The sequence below is a fragment of the Anas platyrhynchos genome, chromosome 1 (genome assembly GCF_047663525.1).
Source record: "Anas platyrhynchos isolate ZD024472 breed Pekin duck chromosome 1, IASCAAS_PekinDuck_T2T, whole genome shotgun sequence".
Taxonomy (NCBI): Eukaryota; Metazoa; Chordata; class Aves; order Anseriformes; family Anatidae; genus Anas; species Anas platyrhynchos.
The window spans coordinates 109,317,897-109,345,856 of record NC_092587.1 but is presented as its reverse complement, the minus strand read 5'-3'; the positions used below and the strand labels follow the sequence as shown (position 1 = coordinate 109,345,856).

At 35.3% G+C, this 27,960-nt stretch overlaps 1 protein-coding gene across 1 annotated transcript; it reads left to right on the top strand.

Annotated features, from left to right (window-relative positions):
- Positions 1-108: 108 nt before the first annotated feature.
- Positions 109-27,291, top strand: LTN1 (listerin E3 ubiquitin protein ligase 1). Its single transcript, XM_027449246.3, has 30 exons — positions 109-253; positions 1,257-1,460; positions 1,795-1,893; positions 3,413-3,643; positions 4,276-4,328; positions 4,664-4,844; positions 5,523-5,696; positions 6,800-6,990; positions 8,096-8,243; positions 8,609-9,397; positions 10,002-10,043; positions 10,536-10,728; positions 11,458-11,697; positions 11,898-12,054; positions 12,184-12,334; positions 13,024-13,225; positions 14,117-14,276; positions 14,469-14,573; positions 14,849-14,991; positions 16,850-16,985; positions 17,900-18,044; positions 19,726-19,939; positions 20,230-20,467; positions 21,365-21,439; positions 22,406-22,592; positions 23,045-23,216; positions 23,913-24,133; positions 24,574-24,768; positions 25,371-25,538; positions 26,280-27,291. The coding sequence occupies exons 1-30, from the start codon at positions 212-214 to the stop codon at positions 26,340-26,342; spliced, it is 5,319 nt and encodes a 1,772-aa protein (XP_027305047.2). The 5' UTR covers positions 109-211; the 3' UTR covers positions 26,343-27,291.
- The last annotated feature ends 669 nt before the right edge of the window (positions 27,292-27,960 follow it).

Below are 27,960 nucleotides of genomic sequence, written 5' to 3'. Positions count from 1 at the left end.
TATCTGCTCATGGGGGGGGGGGGGCTCCCTGGAGGTGCCCTCCAGCATAATAAAGAGTACCCCGCTGCGTTCAGCATCGTGCTGTGTTATTGTTTTTGTCCCGGTCTCAACACCCCCGTGTGCGATATCCGCCGGTACCTCAGGCAGTCCCGCCCCGCCCGTGACGCGGCGCCGCTCCCCGCCCCGCGCCGACGGAAGCGCCGGCGCCATCATGGGGGGCAAGAACAAGCAGCGCACCAAGGGCAACCTGCGGGTGAGCGCCGCGACATGGCGGCACCGGGGGCGGGACCCGGCCTCAGGGGTGCCCTCGGGCCGGGCCGGGCCCCCGGGGGGGCTGCAGCCGCCCTGGGGGAGCCGCTCCGTAGTGGGGGAGAGAGGGGCGTCCTCGGTGCTGGGGCTTCCCCCGCGGTTAAAGTGGGTTAAAAAAGAAAAAAAAAAGGGCACGTAGTCAGCTGGGAATGTGGCTTACGTGCCTAGAGGAAGTGGGAACATGCGGTGAGCTTCGGCAAGTTGGTGTTAATTAACAAAAATGTCGGATCTGTGGCCGTCACTGAGAATTTAGTGGGTGTTTGGGGCGTAAGGAATGACAGAGAACCGTAAGGCGTCGTTCAGTCCCAGGACAGACTTCCAAAGAGGCCACTCGTATGATGAGCAAGGAGTTGTTGAACTGGGACAAACTGTGTTAAATGTTGAATTTCAAAGCACTCCCTGTGATGATGATGGGTTGTAATATGCTGTGTGTGTTACACACATACCCTTTTGCTCCATTCCTCTGAATTCTTCGTGGCCCTTCAGAATCATGAGGGTTGGAAAAGACCTCCAAGATCATCTGCTCCAACCACCCCCATACTACTACTGCAGCTCGCTTTGTATCATGCTTTGAAGCATGTTGTAATTGTCCCCTGTGACAACTTGAGCATACTTGGGAGCTGTATTGCAGTATGCAATAACACTAAGTAGCTTCAAAGTAACAAAAAAGTAACAAAAGTAGCTTCTCATAAAGTATTTGTGTGTTAAAGTCACGACAAAAAAATGGAATGCTGATTCTACAGAGAAAACTAATTTTCTAGGTTAAACTTCTATCTTTAAAGTATGGATGGCCTTTTTTGGGAAACTGTTTTAAATAGGTAGTTAATTACGTTACGTAATGATTTACATTATATATTCACTAATCATTATTTTGAATGTCTGATGCACACAAAATTAGATAAAGTGACTGACATGTATAACTGACGTATGTTCCTGTTTTTTGTCAGCCTTCTAGCAGTGGCCGAGCTGCGGAGCTCCTCGCTAAAGAACGTGGAACAGTGCCTGGGTTTATTGGCTTTGGAACATCTCAGAGTGATCTCGGATATGTGCCTGCAGTTCAAGGAGCAGAGGAAATAGACAGCCTGGTGGATGCTGATTTTCGAATGGTGTTGCGAAAACTCTCTAAAAGAGATGTCATAACAAAATTAAAAGTGGGTGTATTCTTTGTCCCCCATAAAAAAGTATCTGTGTTGGAAGAGCATTCCTTTTTTCTGAAGTATGGCAAAGGAATCTACCATGGTAGCTAGTTGTATGTTTGTACCAGTAAATTTACTAGAGTTGCAGTACAGAAGGTACCTTGAAGGACTTAAAAGGTCTGTCAGGCACTGCTGACAGAGCATTCATAAAATTAACTCTATGGATAACCAATTGCCAGAAATTAATTGATTTTGGAAAATAACAGGCAGTGTCTAGTAGAAGCTGGTAAACTAGAAAATGTGTATGTCTGACACTTCTTAAATCATGCTGTTGATATCTTGGTTTTAGGCTATGCAGGAGTTTGGGACGATGTGCAAAGAAAGAGAAGCCGAAGTGGTTAAAGGTGTTCTTCCGTACTGGCCAAGAATTTATTGTAAAATCTCCCTAGTAAGTACTAAAGTATCTAAATTAAGAACTTCTCTGGATACTTCCTGTGAAAACCTGTAATGTGGTCCTGCTGATATATCTAACTTTGTTGGAATTGCTGGCGTATTCTAGAAGAAGAAAAAAAAAGGAAGAAGCAGAAAAGTATCATGCTTTGTTATTGAGATGTTTACATACAGTGTAACCGTGAACTGTTGATGCCTGGGCTGTATTTGCTGTTTGTTGGGCCTTCATCTTAAAAGGATTACGAAATATTTATTCTCTTGAAAAGTTCTTTTATGTAGATACCAGAACAGATAAAGAGAATGTGCTGTTTTGTTAAGAAAATTATATATTTTTTTGATCTAAGATTAATAGCTGGCCAGACTTATTATTAAATATATATATATATGTAGACAGCTAATCCATAATTTTCTGATACAATATTTAATACATCTGCAAACTATCTGGACTGACTACTGTTCTAAACAAGGTAGTGAACAAAATGCATCACTATTCTGAAAATTAAAGCAATTCCTAATGTTTCTTGTGGGAGCCAAGAGCTTAGAAATTCATGATGTTGTAAATACATACACAAATAATGGATAGCTGCAAATAAGTGATGCACAGTTTATGTAAGCTTATGCTTTTTTTAATCCAAAAAGCATCTTCAAGGCTTTCTGTTTTTTTCTTCCTTTTTTTTTTTTTTTTTTTGGCTTTTCTTTCTGTTAAATGTTTATATAAAATGGAGATAGCAGCTGTAGTTACGGATATCAGGAAAAGGTTACAGTTCTGGATGTGCAATTGTCCTGGTTTCAGTTAGGACAGAGTTAATTTTCTTCCTAGTAGCTGGTAGAATGCTGTGTTTTGGCTTAGGATGAGAAGCGTGCTGATAACACGCTGATGTTTTAATTGTTGCAGAGCAGTGCTTACACCAAGCCAAGGACTTTTCAGCTTCTCACTCTGTCCTGCCAATGGGCAGGCTGGGGGTGCAGCAGGACCTGGGAGGGGCAGACCCAGAACAGCTGACCCAAACTAGCCAAAGGGATATTCCATACCATCTGACGTCATGCTAAACAATATATAGGGGTGGCTAGCTGGGGTGGGGGGGGTGGCTGCTTGGGGTTAGGCTGGGCATCAGTCAGTGGGTGGTGAGCAATTGCATTGTGCATCACTTGTTTGTACACATAATTATTATCATCATTATTGTTATTATTGTTATTATTATTTTCCTGTCTTAATAAACTGTCTCTATCTCAACTCACGGGCTTCACTTTCCTGTTTCTCTCCCCCATCCCAGAGAGGGAGGGGAGAAATGGCTGTGTGGTGTTTAGCTGCCGGCCAGGTTAAACCACAACAGCAATATATTGGGAATATGTTGGTGCTAAGCTAGGACTGTTCCCTTTATGTAGGGATACTCGCATATTTTCAAACTGCATAGCTTGATTCATTGCAAAAATGGCTGAACTGAGAGACAGCTTTTTTTGTCATTTCTGCCTTGAAGTGCTTGGCATCAAAAATACATTTCTTTTTGCTTTAACAGGATCACGATCGCCGTGTTCGAGAAGCAACTCAGCAGTCTTTTGAGCAACTGATTCTTAAAGTGAAAAAACACTTGGCACCTTACTTAAAAAGTATCATGGGATACTGGCTGATTGCTCAGTGTGACACTTACTCCCCTGCTGCTTCTGCTGCAAAAGTAGCTTTTGAAAAAGCTTTTCCTTCAAGCAAACAACCCGAAGCCTTAGCATTCTGTAAAGATGAAATTCTTAATGTAAGTTAGTATGTCTTTAAAGCTTTGTGTGAGTATATATCAACTTTTAATAGAGGTTTAAAACTCATCCTGCCCCCACCTATTCATGGTTAAATTTCAGTAAGGTAATTTTTTGTTTCCATGTGATGATGCTTGGTCATTAGATAATGTTGCAGACAGATGTAATAATGATGCAAGAGCTGTTTATCTGCAATAGTAGGTGATTAAAGAGTGATGAACACTGTTTCAGAAAACCTCTACAAGCGATGTCCTTACCAGGGTTAATGCTCTTCTGCCAATCATATGTGAAACTGAATTAAAAAAGGTGAAATTTTGCATTGCTGACCCATCATATGCAAACATAACCATTCTGTTTTGTCTCAGTTTGGCTTCTTTTTGCCAGAAGCATGTCACCACGGGACTGCAACTTACAAAGTTACAAAATTATGAAGTTTTGATTCAACCAGTGCAGTACCACAGCTACTGTGTTTAACAGGGGTCCATTAAACTGTGTCCTTTCTCAGTAGCATATCTAAAATATGTTTAAGAGACTTGGGTTCTGAATGTAGAGCTGTTTCTGAATAACTTATAGACTATATTATTCACATGAATGTATGCGTGTATATTTATATATATTTTTTTCTCCCCTCCAGGTTCTTCAAGATCACCTTCTAAAGGAAACACCTGATACACTCAGCGATCCCCAGTATGTTAGCCTGCTTTAATGTGTGTGGTTTAGGTCTTGGTCTGTATTGGGTTCGTTCCTGGGGCAGTGGATTTAGTTCTGTTTCAAAAGACAGAATAATTACGTGAGTCCAGATCCCAGTAACTTTCTGTGGGACTTAACGTTCACAAAAGCATTTATAGTTATCAGTCATCCAATTCTGTTTTAATATCTTTTAGAAACAGTATTTATGAATAGCTGGAAGACAGGATGACTTGAAACACTTTCTAACACTTTATAAAGTAATTTGGTACCCTTAGAACCTATGGAAAGCCTGTTGATTAATTTAAAATTTGCTTTTGTTTTATTTTTCTTAGAACTGTACCAGAGGAAGAAAGAGAAGCCAAATTTTTCCGGATTTTGACCTGTTCATTGTTAGCTTTAAAAAAGTTACTTAGCATGCTGCCAAAGAAAGAGATGCAGTCATTGGAGGAAAAATTAATGTCACTTCTGTCTCAAAACAAATTTTGGAAATATGGCAAACATAGCACACCACAGGTTTTAATTATTTTTATTATTATTGTTTTAATTATTTATTTTGTTGGATTTTAGTTGAAGATAATGCATTGAATCTAAGCAGGTACTAATCCCTTCTGTTCTCCAACAATGATCTGTGTAGTCTGCTGGTTTATGTTTCAAATAGTCTTCAGATTTCTAGGTCTTAAGTAGACAACGTTGTCTAAAATTTGTCTAATAGGCTAATCTGTTATTTCAGTGTCACAATCATCTTCTTAGCAGTCTGCAGTCCTTTCAAATTCACATAGAAGAAAAAAAATAATGACCACTGCATGTGGTCGTCATGCTTTTAGATTTTCAGTTTTTTAACTGTTTTATCTTGCTGCCAAGACCAATAGCTACATAGAGTGCTGAATTTATTCTGGTAGTTATTTATTAAAATGTTTTAAGGTACTTTTGGCAAAACGTATCTTTCCTGACATATGTTATAAAATGAAATGTTTAATGTGTTTTATCACCAAACAAATTAATTTAAAATTTTAAACAGGCTTATCAAGTATTTTATTTATTTTCATTAATATTCAAACCTTTGCTGATGTGCTAAAATATGAGGCTGCCTGTTGTAAGTTACTCTAACTTTAAAAGGAATGTTATAAATCTATGCGTAGTAGCAATGTCTTGTCGTTTCCCTAACATTTTTATTTTTTTCTGGCCTGTCAGGTTCGTTCAGCTTTCTTTGAGCTGGCTTCTGCCTTCTGCCAATACTTGCCTGAGCTGGTGAAAGGTGAAGCACCAAGAGTTTGTCCTGCTGTTCTTCTCAGCATTGACGACAGTGATGCAGTGGTGTGTCCTGCTCTTTGGGAAGCTGTACTTTATGTTATTGCCACTGTTGAGGTAATATAATAAACCCGAGGGGCAGGTGTTTTATTGGAATGTCACTCTTAACTTTTGAGTGAGCATCAGAATTCTTTGTGAAGGAAGAATAAGAACAGTTTGACTGTGTTTTCTTCTTAGTTATTAGCATGAATTTATCAATGGGACACACTCCTTCCTCCTCCTTAGAGAATCAGTGTAACTTACCTATATTGTTTTTTTGTTTGTTTGTTTGATTTTCATAATATTTCCTATTGTATCCAGCATAGATGGTTTTATAAATATAATTAAATTACCCTTAATCCCTTGGATTAAAAATTGTTAAAACCTTTTTTTTTTTTTTTTTTTTTTTTTTTTTTGGCTAAAGGTTACAAAAATGATCTTGAGTCCCCCCCTTTTTGTTTTGTTTTGTTTCCTGTTCTAATTTGGTGTTTGGTTCCATAACTTTTTAAAGTAAAATACCAGGTTTATTTAATTTCATAGCAGGACAAGCAGCGTTCCTCAGAGACAGATATGTTTTGAGAGTTTAATGTTGCAGATACTTTGTAACTGCTTGTATAAACTGTAACAATTTGTGGAAAAACAAATCTTTGTTTATTGGGTTTGTAATAAATATAGGTATCTTGTACGATGATAGATCAGATGACAAAAATCTTTGGAGTATGGGAGGAAAATGCTGAAGTATTTTTGTAGCCATTATTTTGGAAGTTTTGAAGTTAATGATGCTTCTGAAGTTAGGATTTTGAAATCATTGCTTATGCTCAATTACAAGAACTGAGAACTGGATACAGAAGCGTTTATAATAATGATTTTTGTAAAGCATTCTTAAATACAGTATGATTAAAGAGAAGTCTCCGATTGCAGTTTGCTAAGAAAATTTCACTGATTTTAAACAATACTGGAACAGTTTTATTGCATTAACTTCTTAATATTCACAAGCTGAAATAGGGAGAACGTAATTTTTAAAAATACCTGTATTCCTTGAATACTTGAAAGTCAATTGAAATTGTACAATAACTTTCTTCAGCTACAGTTTAGGGAGGTAGTTTAAATGTCTAGGTAGGGAGTTCTTCTAAGTCAATGTACTCTCATTTAATTTACAACAACTATGTTTCTTTCCACAGGACTGTTGGAGTCATGTAAATGCCAAAAAGGGAGTTCTTCCAAAGCTATGGACAGTACTTCGAGAAGGTGGACGAGGCCTTGCTACTGTTATCTACCCAAATCTTTTGCCATTCATTAGCAAGGTACCTCCTGGCATCACAGAACCAAAGCTGGAATATTTCAGAACTTTTTTCAGCTCTATAATTCAAGGGTATGAACCACAAACTGTATTTATTTGTTTATTGTCGGTCTCTTTCATGTTTGGAAACAGAACTAATCTTTTAAGCATTTATATCCTTTGACTTGGTATGTCAAGGATATTGACGTATCTTGATAGTCAATCATTTGATATTGACTAAATATGCACGCATCATTTATTTTTGTGGAAAAAACTCTTTTCATTATGATATTTGAAAACTGTAGTTTCAAAATATTTTTATCCAAAGCTAGAGTCAGTCCTTTGTGGCTGTCCCTGTCATCTTAAACCTTCAACCTTTTCAACCTTTTCAACCTTTTTTTTTTTATTATTTATTTTTTTTTTGTTCCTTGCCAAAAACATAAAACTTTGACAAGGAAAGATAAGAATGTTTATTCCATAACCTTTAAAATGGAAAATGAATTTAAAGTTGAGTGACTTTCGAGTTACCAGGCACCTCTCACCAGTGCAGAGGTCTCACTTTTTATTACAGAGTTTAGTGAGGATCAGCGTGGTCGTTGTGAAATTTACTGTATGCAGGAACTTGAATTCTCATGATACAAATTTTAAAAGATTTGAACTGCTGTCGTGTTTTGCCTTTAAAATGTGAAAACCAACTGCCTATCAAATACAATTTAAATATTAAATATTTATGCATTATATATGCATAAATATATACATCATTTTCTGAAAGACTAAAATACAACTTATTTAAACAAAATTCAGTTCTTAATTTTTGCAGTGGTCATTAACAAAGTTCTTGGAGAAAGTAGTTATGTCAGGACTGGTTTTGAAGAGCATATAGAAAATTGCAGATGAGTTTTGACAAATAGCTGAAACAGTAGACAGTAAACCTGACTGGGTAAGTTTCCTCAAGTTAAATAGTTCCCTTCCTGCACTGAATGCTAAAACAAAATGAAAAAGTTATCCTAATATAGTTTATATGACATGCCTGGACTTACTGTTTTTAACTCTTCGAACATGTATTTTCATATTGGTGTTGTCTGGATAAAAGCAACATACTCAAGGTTACCTTATGCATTGAAGTGCACAGGTACTGGGCTACTCAGAAGCACAGATAACTGAGTGTCTTCCCCCAACCAATGTTACCTTTCAACAGGTTGTCGAGTGAGCGAGCAATAGCCAGTCCTTCAGAAAGTTCAGCAATTATATCTGCATTTATGGAATGTCTGCGCTTTGCCGTGCTACAGAAAGTAGATGAAGAAGATGACCAAAGACAAATTCATCAAATGCTAATAAATGACCAGGTATTCATTAAAATATTGTTGTGTATACATTTAATAAAACAAAGTTAAGGAAAGGTAAACATACATTTCTGTGAGGACTTACTTCTCTGTTGAAAGCCTCACTGGATGTAATGGAAAAAAATAACGCTGAAGTTGTTCAATGTTTTCCTTGCTATAAAATCAGCCATACCTCTACACAGTTTAAATTACATGGGAAAAGGCAAAAAATTGAGCATCCCATTTATTATGTACATAAGCATGATTATTTCTGAGGCTTTTGGCACTGGTTCCAGAAAGTCTTTCAAAATTTTAGTATTTCCTGGGATTATAAAGAACATAATGCTTATATAGTTGGATTGATGTTCTTTATTTTTTTGCCTTTGTAGCTAATTCCTATCATAGATGCTGTACTTCAGGAGCCTAGGTTACAAAATGGACCATTATTTTATCAAATAGCAGAAACACTAAGCTCCTGGGAAGCTAAAGCTGAAGTCTCCAGTGATGATGGTACAGAAGAAGTTTTCCAGAAACTGTTGTCAAATTTTTGGGACCGTCTTTTAAAATTGTATGTGCTTCATGTTGATAAGTTGGATGCTGATGAGAAACCATTGTTTGCCATATCTTGTATGCTAGAAGTTCTTCAGAATCCAAAGACTGCTACGAAATCAAACAACAGAAAATCTGTAAAAATCAAATTTAAAGATGAGGATGAATCTGAAAGGAACACAGAGAATGGAAAGCTCACAGAAGTGAGAAAGAATAGTGACTCTGAAATTCAGGCTTACCTACGGCAAAGTTCAGTTCTAAGGAAAGAACCTCTAGAAAATTTAGTCTGTAACCTTTCTGAACTGAGTATTGTGTATGTCAATGAGCATAAGTCAGAGCAGCATTTGAAATTCCTTTCTGCCCTACTGAGTTCTTTTTCTTCAGACAGAGTTTTTCAAGTACTTTTAGAGCAGGGAAATGACACAAGCTCTACTCCTGCTGAATCCCATGAAAAAACGAAAGTTCATCATGAAAATCCATCTGTACAATTTCTATATATGAATTTAATAACTTGGCTGAAAGAAGACTGGAGGAAAGACACACAGTTTCTGGTTGATATTCTGTACAGTGTGCTTAATTGTTGCAGCAGTAATGATGAAAGGAAAGTCATTCTTGATGACTTAACAAAGGTATTGTATATATTTTTTTACTAGATTTTATAGAAGTTTCTATTGTTGTGGACTGTGATTGATTAATCGTTTTATTTTGGGGATGTGGAATGGAAGTTATTCTACGTGAATTTGGATAAGTTCAGCCTAATGAAGGTAGATTTAGAAAAGGGTTGACATTACAGTGTTGGAGTGAAAACTTACGAGATATTTGTCTTTATATATATATTTACAAATATACAAATAACATCAAATTCTCTATTCTTATCTGCTTCTTTATACAGCGTGCTTTTATATCAGTTGTCAGCAACCTTTCTCTTAAATACAGTCCTTTATTGGTCTATGTGGTGGAGAGAGACTTGAGAGGCAAAATAACTAATCAACTAATCATTCTAGTGGGAGGTGCACCTGCCCGTGGCAAGGGGGTTGGATTTAGATGGACTTTAAGGTCCTTTCCAACCCCAACCATTCTGTGATTCAGTAAGTTTCTGCAACTTAGTAACTCGTACTTATCTTCTGCAGAAAATGAAGTTGTAAAACAAGCAAACAAAAATAAAAATATTAAATGCTTCCAATTCAGCAAAGAATTTCTGTTAAATTTTATGCAATTCTGTTTTCCTTCCAGATGGATCTGAAATGGATTATTTTTCTTCAGATAATTCAGAAGGTACCTCTTCTTTATTGTTTTGCATGGTTTTGAGTATTTCCCTGGCTTTAGCTTTGCTTATATGGGTTAAACTGATCTTTTTTTTTCTTAAAGTAATGATAAAATCATGTAATAATAGTTTCATTGTGTTGTTTTAACCCCATTTAAGTCTGGGGTTATATCATCTATATCATCTAAATCATCTGTATTAATCATCTAATCATCATTCTCCCTTGACTATCAGTGTGTCTTAGCTTTGAAAATGGGTATGTATGCTCATGTATATTTTTTAGAAAGCCATAAAATAGTGGCAGATTACGTATCCGTCACTATTTTGGGGGGGGAAGGAATCATCACAGACCTAGAGACAAAACTTTTTGTGATGTGATATGATTCCCACTCAGCTTTTTTAGGTTTCATTTATTATTTCTGATGCTTGGATATTAATCCTATGCTTAGTAATAGATGTTAATAACCTCAAAAGATTATTAGAATGACTTTCCTGTGATTCAGGCATGTTCAAGTACAACAAAACTTTCCTTAGTCTCTGACTGGCTGAAAGGAGATACGCTTGGAGAAAGACTTGTAATGCTGGCAGATGATCTGTGTCACCTGGGTTTAAAACCCATACCAGCCTCAACACAATCAGCCTCTTCAGAAAGGTGGACCATCCTGAGCTTGGTGTTGTCACAACACTTTAAAAATGGTAAGCATATTTATTCTTTGGACTTCATGAAATGTAAATACTGCACTTCTGTTTTGCAGAACATCAGAAGGAACTTGAGATCTTCCAGAGTACTTAATTTGCAACATCTATTCCTCCTTCTATTTTTTTTTAACCTGAGCCAAAAATCATGCCTAGTTTAGTTTCATAAGCGGCATGTGCATCATGATCATCACATTATTTTTTTTGTCTCTGTAGGCAAACAAAAGTCAATGTATAAAGAACAGATTCAGATTTGCAAGTTTGAAAAATTGAGGAGAACTTCAATAGATGGATTTATTAGCTGATGTGCTGTAAAATAATACTGGCTTTTAAACGATACTATCTAAAATTTACCTTCAAAAATAGAATATAAAAATTGGTGGTTATAGACCCATGTGTGCATTGGTTTGCTTGTTAAAATGGATTGCCAGAAATTAGAAATACATGAAAGGGATAGAGGTATCACTCTGTATTTGCTCTATTGACTTGCCTTTTGTTTAAGTTGATTTAGAGAAAGGGTATTTGGTTATTTGGACCTTTGGCTATGTGATCTGAAATGGCTGTTGAATAAGAACGAGAGTTTAGGCATACTTTAGACTGAAACTACTTTGTTGCTTGATTTTTATATTCAATATTAGTAAATAAAAAAGAAATACGTGCATATTAACATGATGTCTTTGAGTGATTATGTTTGTCACAAGCACATTATCCTTTTCCAATCTCCAATAGAATCTTTGATTGGTGAAACTTACGTTGAAAGGATTATTGATAAACTTCAAGCAGCTCTGTCTAAAGCTAGAGACCTTTCAGAAGCTGGAAATACTGAACCTTCAGTGTCTTTCATCTGCGATGTAGCCTCAAGCTTTTTCAGCTCAGTGAAAGGGTGTTTACTGATGCCATCCTCAGAAGACTTGCTGCTTACCATCTTCCAACTGTGTGCTCAGAGGCAGGATGCTACACACTTAACAGGTAATTTGAAAAAAAAAAATTGTATTTCTGACCACCATGGGTTGAAAATTGTTGCACAACTGGAAACCTACATATTTGCCTGTATGACAGTTATCATACGTAATTGTATAGAAAAGAGAATTCTCTTCTTGCTCTAGTACCTTTAGACTTGTGATTGTTGCTGTAGGATATAATTTTTTTAATTTTTTTTTCTATAATAGATTTACTTGTATGTAAGTTAAAACACACTTGGATGTCTGGTGTAAAGTCACTTGTCCATCAACTTCAGAGTACGCAGAAACAGAGCAGCAGCTTCTTGCTTAAATCTGCACTGTGGATCAAGAATCAAATTCAATCTTCTACTTTGGATGTTAAAAGGTAATTGTAATGTACACATCCATTTTGTAATACATTGTTCTCCAAAACAGCATGTCAATAGCGTTGTATATGATATAAAGGAGCAGGATTTTACTGCATAGTGCCAAACTTGTTTTCCCTTTTTCTCAGCCTTCAGGTTTTGATCTCTGCAGTTAGTGACTTGCTGTCTATGCTTCTGGAAGCTGACGGACAGTCGGGATGTCTGGTGGGAGCTTACGTTGAGCATGTTACACCCAACAGAACTGAGTGGGTGAAATTGCGCGAGTCTCTTTCTGCTGAGGTACGGAAGTGATAATTGACTTTCACACAGTAGTCAGTCTTACCTGTTTCCAAGTCTCTGTCCCTGACATAGCACTGCAGTTATGATTATACATGTGTCTGTTGAGTGTTTCTTTTCAGCCTCTACCCATGCTGGAGGACAAAATCTGTATTCGTATGGGCCCGTTTCTCCCACTACTGGAGAAAATCATTTCAATGTGAAATTATCCTTTTCTTTGTGGAATACCAGCAACTTGCTTTACAACTCAGAAATCTTGTCCGACAGAATGTACCCCAGGAAGATGTTCTATCTTTAAGTTAATTGTTCTGTGTGATTCTTTTTTTGCAAGACACTAATATCTGCAGAAGAACATGATATGCTGAGTGTAAACAAAATGCTGACATGAATAGATTGGGAGAAAAATAATTTCCTGTCTAACTGCCGATCTTCAGTAACCCTACTACTTTTTGTAATATTGTATAGAGTTCTAAAGGTACACATTTATTTCTGAAGCAACAATGCAGTTTTAAGTTACTGCTGTGCATTTATTTTCTTTATATACTGGAGCGGGTGATCCTCACCATTATGCTTTTGGTGTTAATTTGTATCTTTCATGGTTATTTTTAATAATTCTGAATTTTAACTACTACTTCTATGTATTGTTAAAATGGCAATTATTTGTTCATACGCTTTTTATGTACGTATTACAGTGGATGCACAAACCTCTTTTGGAAGGAAGGCTGAGTATGAATTGTGAGCATTTGGGATCCTGTGTTAAACTATCTGGCACAACTAAACTTCCAGGGCATCTGTGTACTTCAGCCTTATTAAGTAAAATGGTGATGCTTGTATTGGAAAATGGTATGGTCCATGGAAATGATGATGCAGAAAGAAAGAAAACTGACAATATAAGTAAGTTACAGTGATAAAACTTAAAGAATTTTTGATTTCATACTAGTTCTAAATCTACATTGACTGATAATTAGAAATGAATAGGTAAATTTTGGCATATAACTATCAGAAATCATTCTTGTTCCATTTATGTGTTGTTTTTTTTTCTTTAGTTCTCCTTTTAAAGTATGAGTTTGTGTAGCGCTTATACTTTTAGGGCCTTTTGCTGTTACATACATGCTGTCTCAACAGAACTTCAATTTTAAAGAAGCTTAAATTTACAGTGAACTTCAAAGTTGTTCGCTGCTAAAGCATGTATGGTGCATTGAAATGAATGAGCAACAGGAACTGTGTCCATGCTGTCAAATAACAGCCGTGAGTATTTAGCTGTAACATAAAGATATTTTGAGGCAGCAATTTTTCTTAATTCAACAAGGTGGAATTTCATTTCTTTTTATTTGAGAATGCTCAGAATAGAGCAAGTATCTTCCAATTAAAAATTCTACCTCCAGAAGTCTCACTGTGAAGAACAGTGTAGTTGGTCAGTGGAGGTCTTTGTAAGCTGATGGAAAAGAAAAAAAAAACTCTACGCTAGCTCTTAGCATCAGATTAAGTAATTTTTTTTTTTTAAATTTAGATCTTGATTGCCTTGTCTGCAAGAAATGTATATTAAAAAAAATAAGAAGAGAGGATTTAGGGTTTAAAATTTCCTGAACTTCTAGAATAGATTATTGTAACTTTTTCTTTGTATTTTATGGTGCAATTGCAGATACCCAGTTCATGCTCTTGTGTGTAAATGTCATCTTCTTAATGCATTAAAAATATATTAAAACAAAACATAACAAAAAAAAATCTGAAACTTCTTGCATATTCACTGAGTATATTCAGTAGTTATTTTTGCTGTTTAATTAGTTGCAGAGCTGTTGTATTCGTTACAATGGATTGAAGAATTGGAGAATCCTCCTTACCTGCTTCTGGAATATCTTCATATGTTAGAAGAAATGCATATCACATATCAGAAGTTCAGTACACTTAGTAATACAGCTGACCTTCAGCAAACAATATTTGATAGGTATGTAAGAGCAAGTAAAACCTCAATTGAAATACAACCCTGAATTGAAATACAATTTATGTCTTTGTATTTTGCCTTGTATAAAGTGCTACCATATTTCCTTTTGTATGTTGATTCATGCTTCATAAAACAGTTTTGTTGTGAAACACTGTTCACCTGCAGTTATTAAACAGGGTCTTTCTTCTTTTGAAGGTCAGAGGAACATGGAAGACTCTGGTCCTTAACCATGGCCAAACTGATTCGTGCAGAAAGTGGGGTATCCTGTGAGATGAAACATCTTTTTAAGACAAGCGAAGGGTATCTAAATGCTGTTGCCTATGACCTTTTATGCAAAGTTTATATTGCAAATATTGATGATGATAAATGATACTGATTCTAATGAATGACATCTGAAGACCGAAAATTTGGTAGTGTATGTATGTGTTATGTAAAAGTGAAACACTGTAATGTATGGGGTTAGTTGCATCACAGAATATTAGATGGTTCTGTGTTCATTATGAGCCAGTTAACATTTTGTTTTCTAGTTAAACTTTTGGGTATGTTTATTTTTGATATTCTGTTTGCATGAATAGGTTTCTGCCATTAACAGAGGGCAGATTACATACACTTCAATGCTTATCAACCTTTTTAACGGAGGAAGAAAAGAAAGAACTGGTCTTCCACTGCGTGGCCAAACTTATGACATGTGCACAGACAGAGCTCTCCAGTACTGATGGTCAGTATGTTTTCTACCTTAGCCCACTTCATTAGAATTTAAGAATGTCACTTTGTAATAATGTTTGCTTTTAGCTAAGATGCATTAATTATGATTGTACGAATTTTACTAGAATGAAATGTCTTTTCATTTTGCATATTTCTTTTAGACTGTTTGTCATAGTGGTTTTCTGTCTTACTAAGGAAGTACAAGCTATGCTGTCTGGTCCAAAATTAGAACTTAAAAGATAGATCAAAGAAGAAGTGAGGCAGTATCAAAATACTTTTAGCAATATCAGTCTATCTGATTTAGACATATTTGTAAATATCAAAGTTTTCAATTATTTAGGCTTTACATAGCATGCATATTATTTCTGCTGTCTACTGGTAGTGTTGTGATTGATTTTAGACACTTCAGCGTCCAAACTCTTTCGAAGTTCTTGTATAGTTTTTGAACAGTTCATCCAGTGCATGGGATAATACAGTATGCTCAGTCAGAGCTCTTGTGCATGCACTTTTAACAGCTTTTGAAAAATTACTTAATGAAGTGATTGAAACATGTTACAACATTGCTTTGAATGTCCCTTAGAAAAAATGCTAATTTTCACAAACTCACTGCTTTTCAAGCGCAGTCTTTGGAAATAATTATACAAAGTCCTTCTACATTCTTATTATGCAGTTAAACAAAACCATGCACACCTTATCTTCTCTCAGTACTGCTTTCATGGTTTCATGAACATACTTCATAAGTCTTATAAAAACCTGAAAATTTGCTTGTTTTCTTAACAGAACCATACTTAAATTGAATAAACTATGGTTGTTTTAAACTGTTGACATCTGTCCCTTGGCAGTGTCCCCACGTTTTCAGATGAGCTCTTTCAAGTGAACGTCCTCAGAATGTGAAAATTTTTCAGCATTAGTTTCATGCAGCAATTGAGAGGAATCTTGATTCTTAAATCAGTTTCCCTAGCACTTGTTCTTCAGACTTAGTTTGTTAAGCTGTCCTGGCTCTATGAATGAGCCAGTGAACCAACCAAATGGGGCCTTGAAACTTTAAACAGAAAATAGGAAGAAGAATCCTCACTGCTCCCTTGCTACTCTGTTCTTTGTAGAGTATTCTTGTTTGTAACTCTGGTCTGCATTTTCCTTTCTGCTGCTTCTCATTTTCCTAGGGGTTCCTGAACAGACAATATATACGCAATTTTTCCCATTAAGTGTGACGTAGGATGTGGGCTCACCATTCAAGGTTTAGTTTTTTTTCAGATCAGGAAAGTGCTGGTAAATTTCTTGTAAATCATTGCTGCTTAAGTGAAGTGTGTGGTTTCTTGCTATGCATATGTGGTACTTTAACTCAGTTCCATGTTATTGTGCCTGTAAGAAACATTCTTGTTCTCCAAGAAATCTGGGTGCATGCGGTTTTCCTTAAAAACGGAAAACAATGCTAACGCAACAGTAGTATTTCAGTGTGAAAGTAAAAGCTGTCACTCTTGCAACAGTATTGCAATTCACACCTTGCATTTACATTTACTTAATCATCTGTCCAAATGATTGTTTGGGATACTACATTTTTAATAGCACAATTAAATTTAAATATTACCAGGTATTTTTCCTTTTTAATTGTGTAAACCATATATGACTCTTATAGGAGTTTTTGGTTTAGTGGCTTGATTTTTTTTATTTTTTTTTTAGTTTGGGTTGGATGTAGTAGTTTTGATTTAACAAGGGCATCTGTGGGCTAAGTGTTGAAAGAAAAAAGCTTAGCTATTATCCAAACTATGTCATGATATTACCATTAAAGAAACCAATCAGTTGACACACATTCTAATATTTACCTGCCCTGATAATTAAGACCTACTGAGGATGTTTTTATTATGTCATAGGAGCATTTGGGTGTCTTTCCATTTTGAATTCCTGCTTAAATGACAGCAGTATTGATTGCGATCATCTGTTACCTGGGATATTAAAAATCATAATGTCTTGGAAAAACGATAATGAAGACAACTTTCTCTTTAGCTGGTGGGTACAACTTTGAGACCATTTGATAATTTTTTTTTTTCAATTTGTAAAGAGTTTAAAAAGGGTGATCATTAACTCAAAATCAAATTGCAAGTTAAAACTGTCATCTGCTGCTTTAATATTATATTTTCAAGCCTTTGTAGAACTGCATCCCTCAGTTTAATATACCTGTCTCTAAGTATCTAGTTAGTTTATTGAAGGGAATTATATGAAGATAAATAGGTGTAAGAAAGTTGGTCTGACATTAAACCTGTAATCAAGGCTGGGAAACCAGGAGCTTGTTTATGCATCTAGATGGTAACTGTTTTCCAAAGCATGCAGAACCAACCAGCTTTGCAGGTGCAGCTGGATATTCAGTTCAAAATTCTGATTCCTTATTTAGATAGCAGAAAGAAAACTTGGGTACCAAACTGAAGTGTTTTTTGTTAGTTAGTTTGTTTGTTTTAAAATTTGCACCTGAAATTGTAACTTGGAAAGCTAAACTTCCAACAAGGAGTAAAATTACACTTATGCTTGTTTGTTTGAGTGAAGTGAGAAAAACCCAAGCAACACAGTCTGAGAATAATATACAGTACTGGGGCATCTGAGGGCTTTTATTTTAAGTATTTTATTTTATTTTGCGTTGATTAAGTTAAAATTGCTAATTTTCACAGTTTATGTAAGTGTTACAGTTTTAGGAATCTGTTAATATAACATGCAAATGAGCAAGTACCTCTGATAGTCTGTTTTGTACCTGTTGGCTGACTTATTTAGGATTGGTAGCTAAGGTGGGATCCTAGCTCTGAAATAGTGTCAAAAGCATCTAGGGCAGAGAGGCTGGTATTAATTTGTCCTAAGAGAAGCAAAGGTAAGAAAATAAATACTTGTGGTTACAACATGACAATATGTTAGCTTCAGCTGTATTTTTATTTCAGCAATCTGAAAGAAACAAGTGCTCAGTTGCTGGGTTTCAACATAGAGATGATCCGTTACCTTCCCTTGTTGCTGAAGTATTCCACAGCTCCTTTGGCTGATAATGAATGGGACTTTATCATGTGCTCCATGCTGGCTTGGTTAGAGGTAAGATGAAAGACACTATTACTAACCATTGCATTGCAGTTCTTAACACAATCCCCTAATGCCTTCTGAAGGTTCTAGACTAATTTTGGCTAGGGCAAGGGGGAAGGAAGGAGGAATTACAAAAAAAAAAAAAAAAAAAAAAAAAAAAAAAAAAGAAAAAGGCTAGGAAATAACTCCATTTTTATCATCTTTGTGGGCTCTCTGATCAACATTTTATCCTCAGACTTTGAAAGCTGTATGTTAATAGTTCATCTGTTTGTATGAATATCTATACAAAATGGGAAGGTGGATATCTAGATGATGCAGTGAAACGTTATAGAAGCTATGACATATAGCAGTTAAGTTTGAACAAAGATGCATGAAGATTGCCAAGACGAATGGAAATTGGGATGTCTTAATGACAATTGTCTTAACAGTTGTAACTTCTGGCAACCTGGTCTAGTGGAAGGTGTCTGTGCCCATAGCAGGGGGGTTGGAACTAGGTGATCCCAAAGGGTCTCTTCCAACCCAAACCATTCTATGATTCTATGCCCTTCGTTTCAGCTAGCGTTTGTTAATTTCCTAGTACTTTGAAGTAAGGATCATTTCAAAGATAACTTAATGTAAACCCCAAAATGGAACTAAGAATATATATACTTTACATACCACGTGTGCCTATGTCACATTTTCAGTACTGATACAGCTAACTTTTTAGATTATTCCCTGGATGTGGCAGGAACACAATCATCTCAGTTTAGCAAATATTTGAGATAGTGAGATTCTTAAAAAGAATAGTGCAAAATTCTAAAATTCTCTCTTTTTTTTTTTTCATTGAGCTTTGGCAAAGCTTGTGTGGTTTAAAAGCACAAACAATACTAAATCTCTACTTTGAGGTTTGCTGCTATAGAGAAGGATGAAATAAGGCTCTGGTTGTAAGACAGCCAGATCTTCTGTTTCCAAAATCAAATCAGCAAGACAGTGGAAAATACCACCAGGGTGTGGAAACTTTCATGTGGCCTTTCTTGGTCTCAAGATTAATCTTACCTGTGCAGTATGTGCCTCAAAATTTTATTTTCCTATTTTTTTTTCTGAAAGAACTTTTATGAAAATTTTTTTGCATAGATCAAGTGCTTATGAATATTTTTAAGATTTAATGATACTCCTCTTTTTTTTGGGGGGGGGGGGAGGGGGGAGTGAATTATAAAAATTAAAAGGAGCTGCTTTAGGAGAAACAAAATATTCCCCTGATAATCACTTCAATAACTTCCAGTTTCCAGTAATGCATTGATAATTTCTTTTTACAATTTGGAAATACAGACATCAGGGAGAGAAAAGTGATATCTCTTCATGTACAGTTTTGGCTCACTTGGCTCTACAAGTGTAACAGATAGTCTGCAGTTGCATACATTTCTATTCAAATCCACTTGGTGGCAGTTTCTGTCTGTCATTCTAAGGAAGGTCACATAAGGGAAGCAATCTAGAATTTGAAACATTGGTGGGACTTAGAAATTCATTTCAGCATGTCTTACTAAGGTACAGATTATGTTTTCAAACCTATTTTTTTGAAATAGTTATAAAATAGTTTTTGCAGCTTAGTCTTCTGTGAAATTACACTTTTGGATATAGATGGGGAATGCGAAAAAAAACATTTCAAAGCACATTTGTGATTAAGAAATATTCCTCTTATTTTTTTTTCTCCTAGACAACATGTGAAAACCATTCGCTTTATCATATCCCACTTGTGCAGATTTTTGCTTGTGTCAGTTGTGACCTGGCATCTGCCCTTAGTGCTTACATTGAAGCTGCAGCTCCTGAGACTACTGAAAACCTTCCTGTGAACTTGATCAGTGAATGGAAAGAATTCTTTTCTGAAGGAATTCACAATTTGCTGTTACCTTTGTTGGTGAAAGTCACAGGTGAGTATATGGTAACTGGCAAGGAGGCTGTTAGTTAGTGATACATATCAGCCTGTTCTGAAATAGAACTTGCTGGGCCATTTTTTTCAATTTCTAGGAATATTATCTTAACATAGTTCATTAAAAAATAGTACTTTCCTGAAAACATGTTAATTGGTGAAGGAATTATATTCTTTGGCTCTTATTAGATGAATTCTTCTAAACACGATGTGAGTTGTTTCTAATTATGCTTGTCTATGATATCCTCTGCACCTTCTGCATCACAGCTTACCTGTCTCTGTTTTAAATAGGAGAAACCAAAACTGCAGCTGAAGGCTCTTTTCAGAACTCTGTATTAACATCTTTGGGCGAAGCTCTAACTTACATCTCGAAGGACCAGTTGTTAAACCATAAATTGCCAGCGAAGTTTGTTGCAGGCCAGAAAACAAACCTGCCAGATAAACTACAGACTCTGTTAAACACACTGTGTCCGTTGTTGCTGTTCTGGGCTAGACCTGTACAGATTTCTGTCTACCACATGTTGTATAAGTAAGAATCAACAAATTTCTTGCTCTCCTCATCTCCTTCCCCTGTTTTTTTTTTTTTGGTTTTTGTTTTTGTTTTTCCCAATATACTGTAGAATATGTACTTGTTTATTAAAGTTATGTGTCATTATGGGAGAAAATGCTTAACCGGGCAACTTGTGTTCTGGATCAGAGTATAGGCTCTAAAGCTATGAATGCTAAATTTATTTATAAAAGCAGATTAAATATATACTGAGAAATTTTACTGCAGTACAGGAAAATACAATTTTCTGTATCATAGTTACATAGATATCACTGTGGTAACTAGAATGCTATTTCTTTAGCACCTATTTTAATGCTCATAAATCCTGAAATGTAAACTGAAACATTACAAGTTTCTGGTAACCACAGTATCATTAAACAGTATGACCATTTTATTTTCACTAATTTAGGTAAGAAAGTGAAAGAAAAAAAAAGTGTGGTATTCTTGTGATTTTTTTTGGATATCTTTCATATGGAAAAACTACAGAATTTGAAAAACAACTTGCATTTGACTTCTCAAAATGCAGACTGCAGAGCAGCTGATTTGAGCATAAGAAGCAACCATTGTACTTGTTACGTCTTAATGCCTCAGTATAGCTTTGTTTTGAGATGGGGAAATTTATTTTAGCATGACTGGGGATGGTTAAAAGGTTTGGAGAAGAGCTGAGCAGGGCTACAAGCTCTTTGACTGCTGTTGATCTGTAACCAGCTTTGCGTGACACATTTCTTAAAGATTCCTTACTTTACAAAAAGGTGTTGATAAGTATTTCCCTGATTATATTGATTATCAGGAACGTTGACATTAATAATCAAAGAACTGTACATTGCTCACATACTACGAACATAGTAAAAATTAAATTTATTTTCTGTATTTCTGTAGATTAATGCCTGAATTGCCTAAATTTGATGATGAAGATCTCAAATCCTATGGTGATGAAGAGGAAGAATCAGCATTGTGTGTATTTTTTTCTCTTTTTTTTTTTTTTTACTATCATTTTCCCTGTTTTTACTGTCTGTTAGAAAAGTTGATTTTCAGCAGAGTAGTGTCTGTCAGAAGATGTTAAAAGAAAAAAATAAGATGGTTATGACAGTAGGGGTATAAATATTGAATATAGAAAATAAATTTGATTAAGTCTGCCTTTGTACTAAAACTGGAAATTTTTAATATTTAATAGTTTAATAGTTTTCTGGGTACAATTACTAAAGTAACTGGAGCATATATGTTCCATTGTACAATATCAAGAGTTCTTATATGGGACTGCTGTATTGAGAATATTTCCAGTTGCACAAGTAACTTCAGTTTCCTGGATTATTCCTTTTAGATAAATTTATCCATGAATTAAATTAAATGTGAAGACCTCCAAAACTGACCTGGGTGTTTTATATGTCTTGAATCTGATAAAGTCAAAAGTCTGAGGAGGGAATACAATAATTGATTTAAACAAAAACAAATAAAAAACTTCAGCCCAGCAATTAATAGCATGTTTTACTATAGAGCTGCAAAAGATGTTATAATGCATTGCTAAAACCCACACCCAACACATTCAATGATTAGGAGATCCATTGTTCAATTGCTCTTTTGTTGGTGGCTTGACAAAGAAGAAATTGAAGCGTTCCCTGACATGGGTTAAATCAGCTCAGCCATAGACCAAACTCACATTTTCAGATTGGGATCAGCATTCAGTTTATATTCTTCTTCTGAAAGGTAAAGAGACCAACGGTCTGTTTTGGGAAAAAAAAAATGGTAAAATTGCCACTGGTGTGGCAATCTGAAAGTACATTTTTCTGTAATAAAAAATCTCCTTAGATGTTCTACATAGATGCTTTTACTAAAAGGTTGCTAGGAAGGCTGTGAATATAAATTCAGTTAATGCTCTACTGAAGTTTTGAGTTTACAATGCCAGATGATGTCTTTCTGTAGATCGCCTCCAGCTGCTCTTATGTCTGTCCTTGCCACTCAAGAGGTCTTACTAGAAAACATCCTAGAATGCATTCCAGTTGGAGAATTTGCAGTTATTCAGCCCTTGAGTGATGAGTTCTGCCTTGTTCTTGGATATCTCCTCACTTGGAAGTTAACGTTAACTTTCTTCAAAGCGGCTTCTTCTCAGGTATATACTCAGAGCATTTTCCTTTAAAGTGAATTTCTTAATACGCTCGCATGGTTTGAGCTTTGAGGTTTCATTCAGCCTTTTTATTCTTTTAATTATGCATCTTCCTACCTCCGTTTTTTGTGGAATTAGTGGGATTCTGAAAACATCAATAGATCTAGGTTTCTGTATGCTATAGTTAGGGATGGCAGTATTAGAGATGATAAAAATTTAACATTCATTAATAGATGTTTCTTTTTACCATTTTCAAACAACTTGCTATATTGTATGCATTTCTAGTTGCTCAGAAGTTTGCAGAGAGCTAAATCGCTCTTCTAAACACAAATTCCAAATCTCAGGATCGCTCTTCGTCCCTACAGAAACGTGTTTGTATTATTTGCAGAGAAAACTATTTTTTAAGTCTCATCTGTTTTTTATGCTTTTTCTTTTTTTTTTTTTTTTAACACTATTAGCTACGAGTTCTCTATTCACAATACCTTAGAAGAACAAAAAGCTTGAATAAACTGCTTTATCACTTGTTCAGGCTTATGCCTGAAAACCCTGTCTTTTCTGGGCCAATATCAGAAGTTCCGAATAAGGATACAAAAACCTTCTTTACTGAAGAGCTTCATTTAGACGTTAAAGGTTAGTAAAGAATGGCGTTTGTGCATTTGAAAGAGTTTTGATACTGCTGAGGCTTAAATATGCTTTTCTGTTTAAAAAAATAAATTGAAAATGCTTCATTGAAAATGCTATGTTATGTACCCCTATAGACGTTCATATACCTTTTTATGTACCTGCAAAGATACTGAGTTTTCATTTTTTAATTTTGTGCTTGAATATCATCGTGTGTTGCAGAACTGTTTATCTGGATGACAGTAAGAAAGGCAGAAATAGGGTAGTTTGGGGAATTACTAACACAGCTTCCCGAGAGAAGGATGTTGCTTGTCTGTTTATATACTTCCATAGAACACTGCAAACCTCAAATGTGCTCCAAACATCTGCTTCATCACTCCGAAGTGAGCAATTTGGAATTTCTAGAAAGTAAAATTATTCTTGGCTTCTGGTAGTCCACCTAGAGTTCATCTCTAAATTAGAAGATGCATTTCCAGCTATGAGATGTTAGTCTAAGAAACAGGAGTCATAGAGAAAGGTGGAATCAAACAATCAGTTATAGTAACAAAGTTAGAAGGAGCAGGTAAATGAATTTCCTATTACCACACATATTGTTGTGTGTATATATATATTTCTTTTTTTTTTGTGTGTGTGTGTATGATGTGAAAGAAGCAATATTTGTGACTGTGTTAAGAGTATTGCAACATCCTTTTATTTCTCTCACAGGAACAGGAGCCCTGTCATCCCAAATTCCACACTTAGCTTGTACTGTGTATCATATAACTTTGAAAGACCTGCCAGCCATGGTTAGGCTTTGGTGGAATAGCTGTGAGAAACGTGTCTTCAGTGTTGTAGATAAATTTACAAGCAAGTATGTCAGCAGCGTGCTTTCTTCACAGGAAATATCTTCAGTTCAAACTAGTACACAGTTATTTAATGGCATGACGGTTAGTGAAACTTATTGTTCTTTATTTATTTTTTTTGCAGATTTGTAGAGAAATGTTGATTCTCAGAGCAAGACTGTATGACAGTATTTTATATGATTGCATTTTTGTTCTACATGACTGATGAGATTGTAATTTAGCTTGCTATCTACATATATATAGTCAGTTGGTATATATTAGAATAAGTTGGAAAAAAAGGGTTTTAAGAATGTTGGAAAAGTAGAGGAAGTAAATGCAAGATTGTTTGGTTCATTAAAAAATATAATCAGCCACTAGATTGGAAAAATGGCTGGTAATTTCAGATTGCCAAGATACGAGAAAATTTCTACTTTCTTTTAGACCAGGAAAACACTTTTCTCAGAGAATTATTTAATGTAAGGCTAGAAATGGTGTGTAAATCTCTCTGGTTGTGGAGATTTTTAATACTTGCATTTTTTTCATAGGTGAAAGCTCGGTCTGCTGCACGGGAAGTCATTGCTACCTATTCAGTTGATGATATATTTATTGAACTAATAATACAGCTTCCAACAAATTACCCACTGGGGTCCATAACAGTTGAGAGTGGAAAGAGAGTTGGTGTGGCTGTTCAGCAATGGCGCAATTGGATGCTACAGTTAAGCACGTATCTAACGCATCAAGTGAGTTTAGAGAAAGCCCCTAGTTTTGAAAACCTAGTCCTGATAAAAAAAAAAAAAAAATCCTAGTAATATAATGTTTAGATTTATATAATGACTCTCATCAGGTTTCAAATGTGACTTTATAGATTTGATCACTCTTATCATCTGCTTTTCTCCAGATGCTAAAACAAAGAGGTAGGTAAAATTACCTGCCTAGTAAATCCTGATAAATCCACAGCCAAAGATGAGAATCTAGATCTCATAAGGCCAGTGTTCATCCTATGCCATTCCAACTATACTTTGGAAAAGAAACACAGTGTGTGAAATTCTAAAAGTTTGGTGGTTGCTAAGTTGCACATTTTTGCCTAGAACAAAACAAAGAAAATGTTGAATGAAATTATTGAAATTAGAAGTGCATTCCTTTTGTTGTGAGAATTATTCGCATTTCTAAAGACTAAATTACTATCTGTAGAACATAAGTTGACTGATTAATTACTATAATTTAACATTTTAAAGTAAAGTAAAAGTAAAGTAAAGAGACTTTGTTTATGTGCTTGTGAATAACAGTAAGAATACTCTGAAGGAATTCTATAGTATATTAATAACTGTTTTTTCTCTGCTAGAATGGAAGTATTATGGAAGGCTTATCTTTGTGGAAAAATAATGTGGATAAACGTTTTGAGGGTGTAGAAGATTGCATGATCTGTTTTTCAGTCATTCATGGTTCCAACTATTCTCTTCCCAAAAAAGCTTGCAGAACATGTAAGAAAAAGTTCCATTCAGCTTGCTTGGTAAGTACCTACACTAAATCCTTCTAAATAGGATTCATTCATTAATGATTTGAACTAGGTACTTCTAGTGAAATGCCATCAGTTTCCCATTTTGTTGTTGGATTATCTGGGATTAAGTGAACTCCTAATAATTTGCATGGATTTTGTACTAAGCTGCAAAGGCATGTAATGTGAGAGGAGTTTCTACACGAAACAGATAATAACTATTTTGTGTTCGAAGACTTCAGCCATTACATCTATGTAGGGTGTAGCAAGAGCATATTGATGTTAGCAGCTCAGATATGGGAACAGAAATATTCAAATTTAATTTACACAGCATGCTTTTCAGTAAATCCTGCTGATCTGGATAATTTACAGTTAAATATATCCAAGTCATCATAGGCTCTGGGTGTGTGGTTACTGAGTATGCTGGTACAGGTTGGCATCTGTATTGCCATACAATAGAGGAATTCATACTGCTCTGAAAACATTACTTCTGTCTAAAATTAGACCAGACAAGAATTTCTTTGTTTTTCTCTCGTTTGTTTGTTCAGTATAAAACTTTTGTACTTTGTGTACACACACGCGCAAATTCACAAGGGGAAAGGATTTTTAACTGTTCTTTTTTGTTTGTTTTTTAAAGCAAAATGGATATTTTGATATTTAACTTTATTGGCAAGTAACATTTATTACTAGTGATAAATCAATGTTCTTGATAGTCAATTTGCATTCATATATTAAGCACTCATATTTCTCTTTCAGTACAAATGGTTCACATCCAGCAACAAATCCACCTGTCCGCTTTGTCGAGAGACATTTTTCTGAAATAAAATGGTCTGCCTTATTTCTGTGAGCTAAGTCATAAATGAAGAGGGGACAATAAACTCTATGTTGAAAGAAGCGAACTACTTGGAAATAATGTCAGTTACTTTAAATTCTTGACTAGTGGGATATGACACGTATTTACCTCTGGACTGTTTTTTGTAAAAGTTTGAAGATTCTTCTTTGATATAAAGAAATATATAAGAATAATTTATTTTAATTTGTATATTTTTAAGGTATTAAAGTATGTTAAAAATTCAGAAGTAATGTAGAATTATGTCTGAAAAGCGGTGTTTAAGCCACAACATAGTTGATTAAAACCTCTTATTTTAGGTATAATCTAACGTGGTATGTGCTTAAGCCAGATCATGCCTCTTAATGTAACAGGTGAATTTAACATAGGTGGTATAAAGACTTGACTTTTTGCTCTTATATGTTAAGGTATGGAATTAGGGTGATAACTTACTGTTAAAATGTGAAATTTCAACATAGCATGCTCTAAATCAATGTTTATAAATTGAGCTTTAACCATCTTATAATCTCAAAAAACCTGAGCCATCCAGCACCCTAAAAACATGAGTACTCTGAAGCCTAAGTGAGTAGAGAGAGCCCAATCATTCCTGCATGACAATGAAAACTGCTACCTATGTAGTGCAGACTGGCCTTAAATAAGACATACACACAGATCAATTCTTGAGTTTCCATTATTACAATTAATGTCTTCATTAGTTGGCACATAAAATACCACTGAATTTACCCTCTACTTCCAGTGTCCCATAATAAGGACTCTGAATACGATAGATATATCAGAATTTAACATTGTCTTCATTCCACTAGTCTTTTTTTTTTTTTTTTTTAAGCAGCAGTAGCATACTAATATGTTCTAACTCTGATAGTATTGTTCTGTGGTGGATTTCTTTGAAAAGTCAATAAAGGGGGAGGAATAAATGAATTTTGTCTGTCTTTGTAGTCCCTGGATTGCTTTCTCTTCCTCTGTGTGACAGAATTCCAGAAATTAATAGTACACATCAAAATACATCTTAAAGTTGTCTTTTGACTTTTTTTTTTTAATTAATTTTTTTTTTTGACTACATCTTCTTAAAATTGTCCTTTAATGTTGTGACCTTTGCACAGCACCCTAACTTGTTATCCTTCTAGAATTGTCTTAAGGATGAGCAGCAGTATAGATATAACACCAAAACCACAATTATTCATAAAAGCAAAATCCTTTCCTTATAGTAAGGGAGAACTGAACAAAACCAGAAGTGTTGCTTAGCAAAGGGTCTACTGTTGACTATAAAATGTTATAGAGTTAGGGGGCTGCTGAACTGAAATGTAACTTTTTATAATTGACAAGTTGGTAAGTTGCAAGAACAGGAACTGCTTAAATTCTTCACTGGAAATAGACTATGGAAACATTTCATATACAGATGTCCACAAGGTTACATCTCTTTCTCACCTTTGGCAGTCCTTGGACAAGATATTCTGAAATAAGAATCAAAGACTTGAGTCTGGCCTCACTTTAGTCAATAAAACTCACTTTGTTAAACTTAGTTTCAAGTAGTAGGGAGTCTGGTTTATAACAAATATCAAGCAACAGCCTTTATATGACTGAAACTGC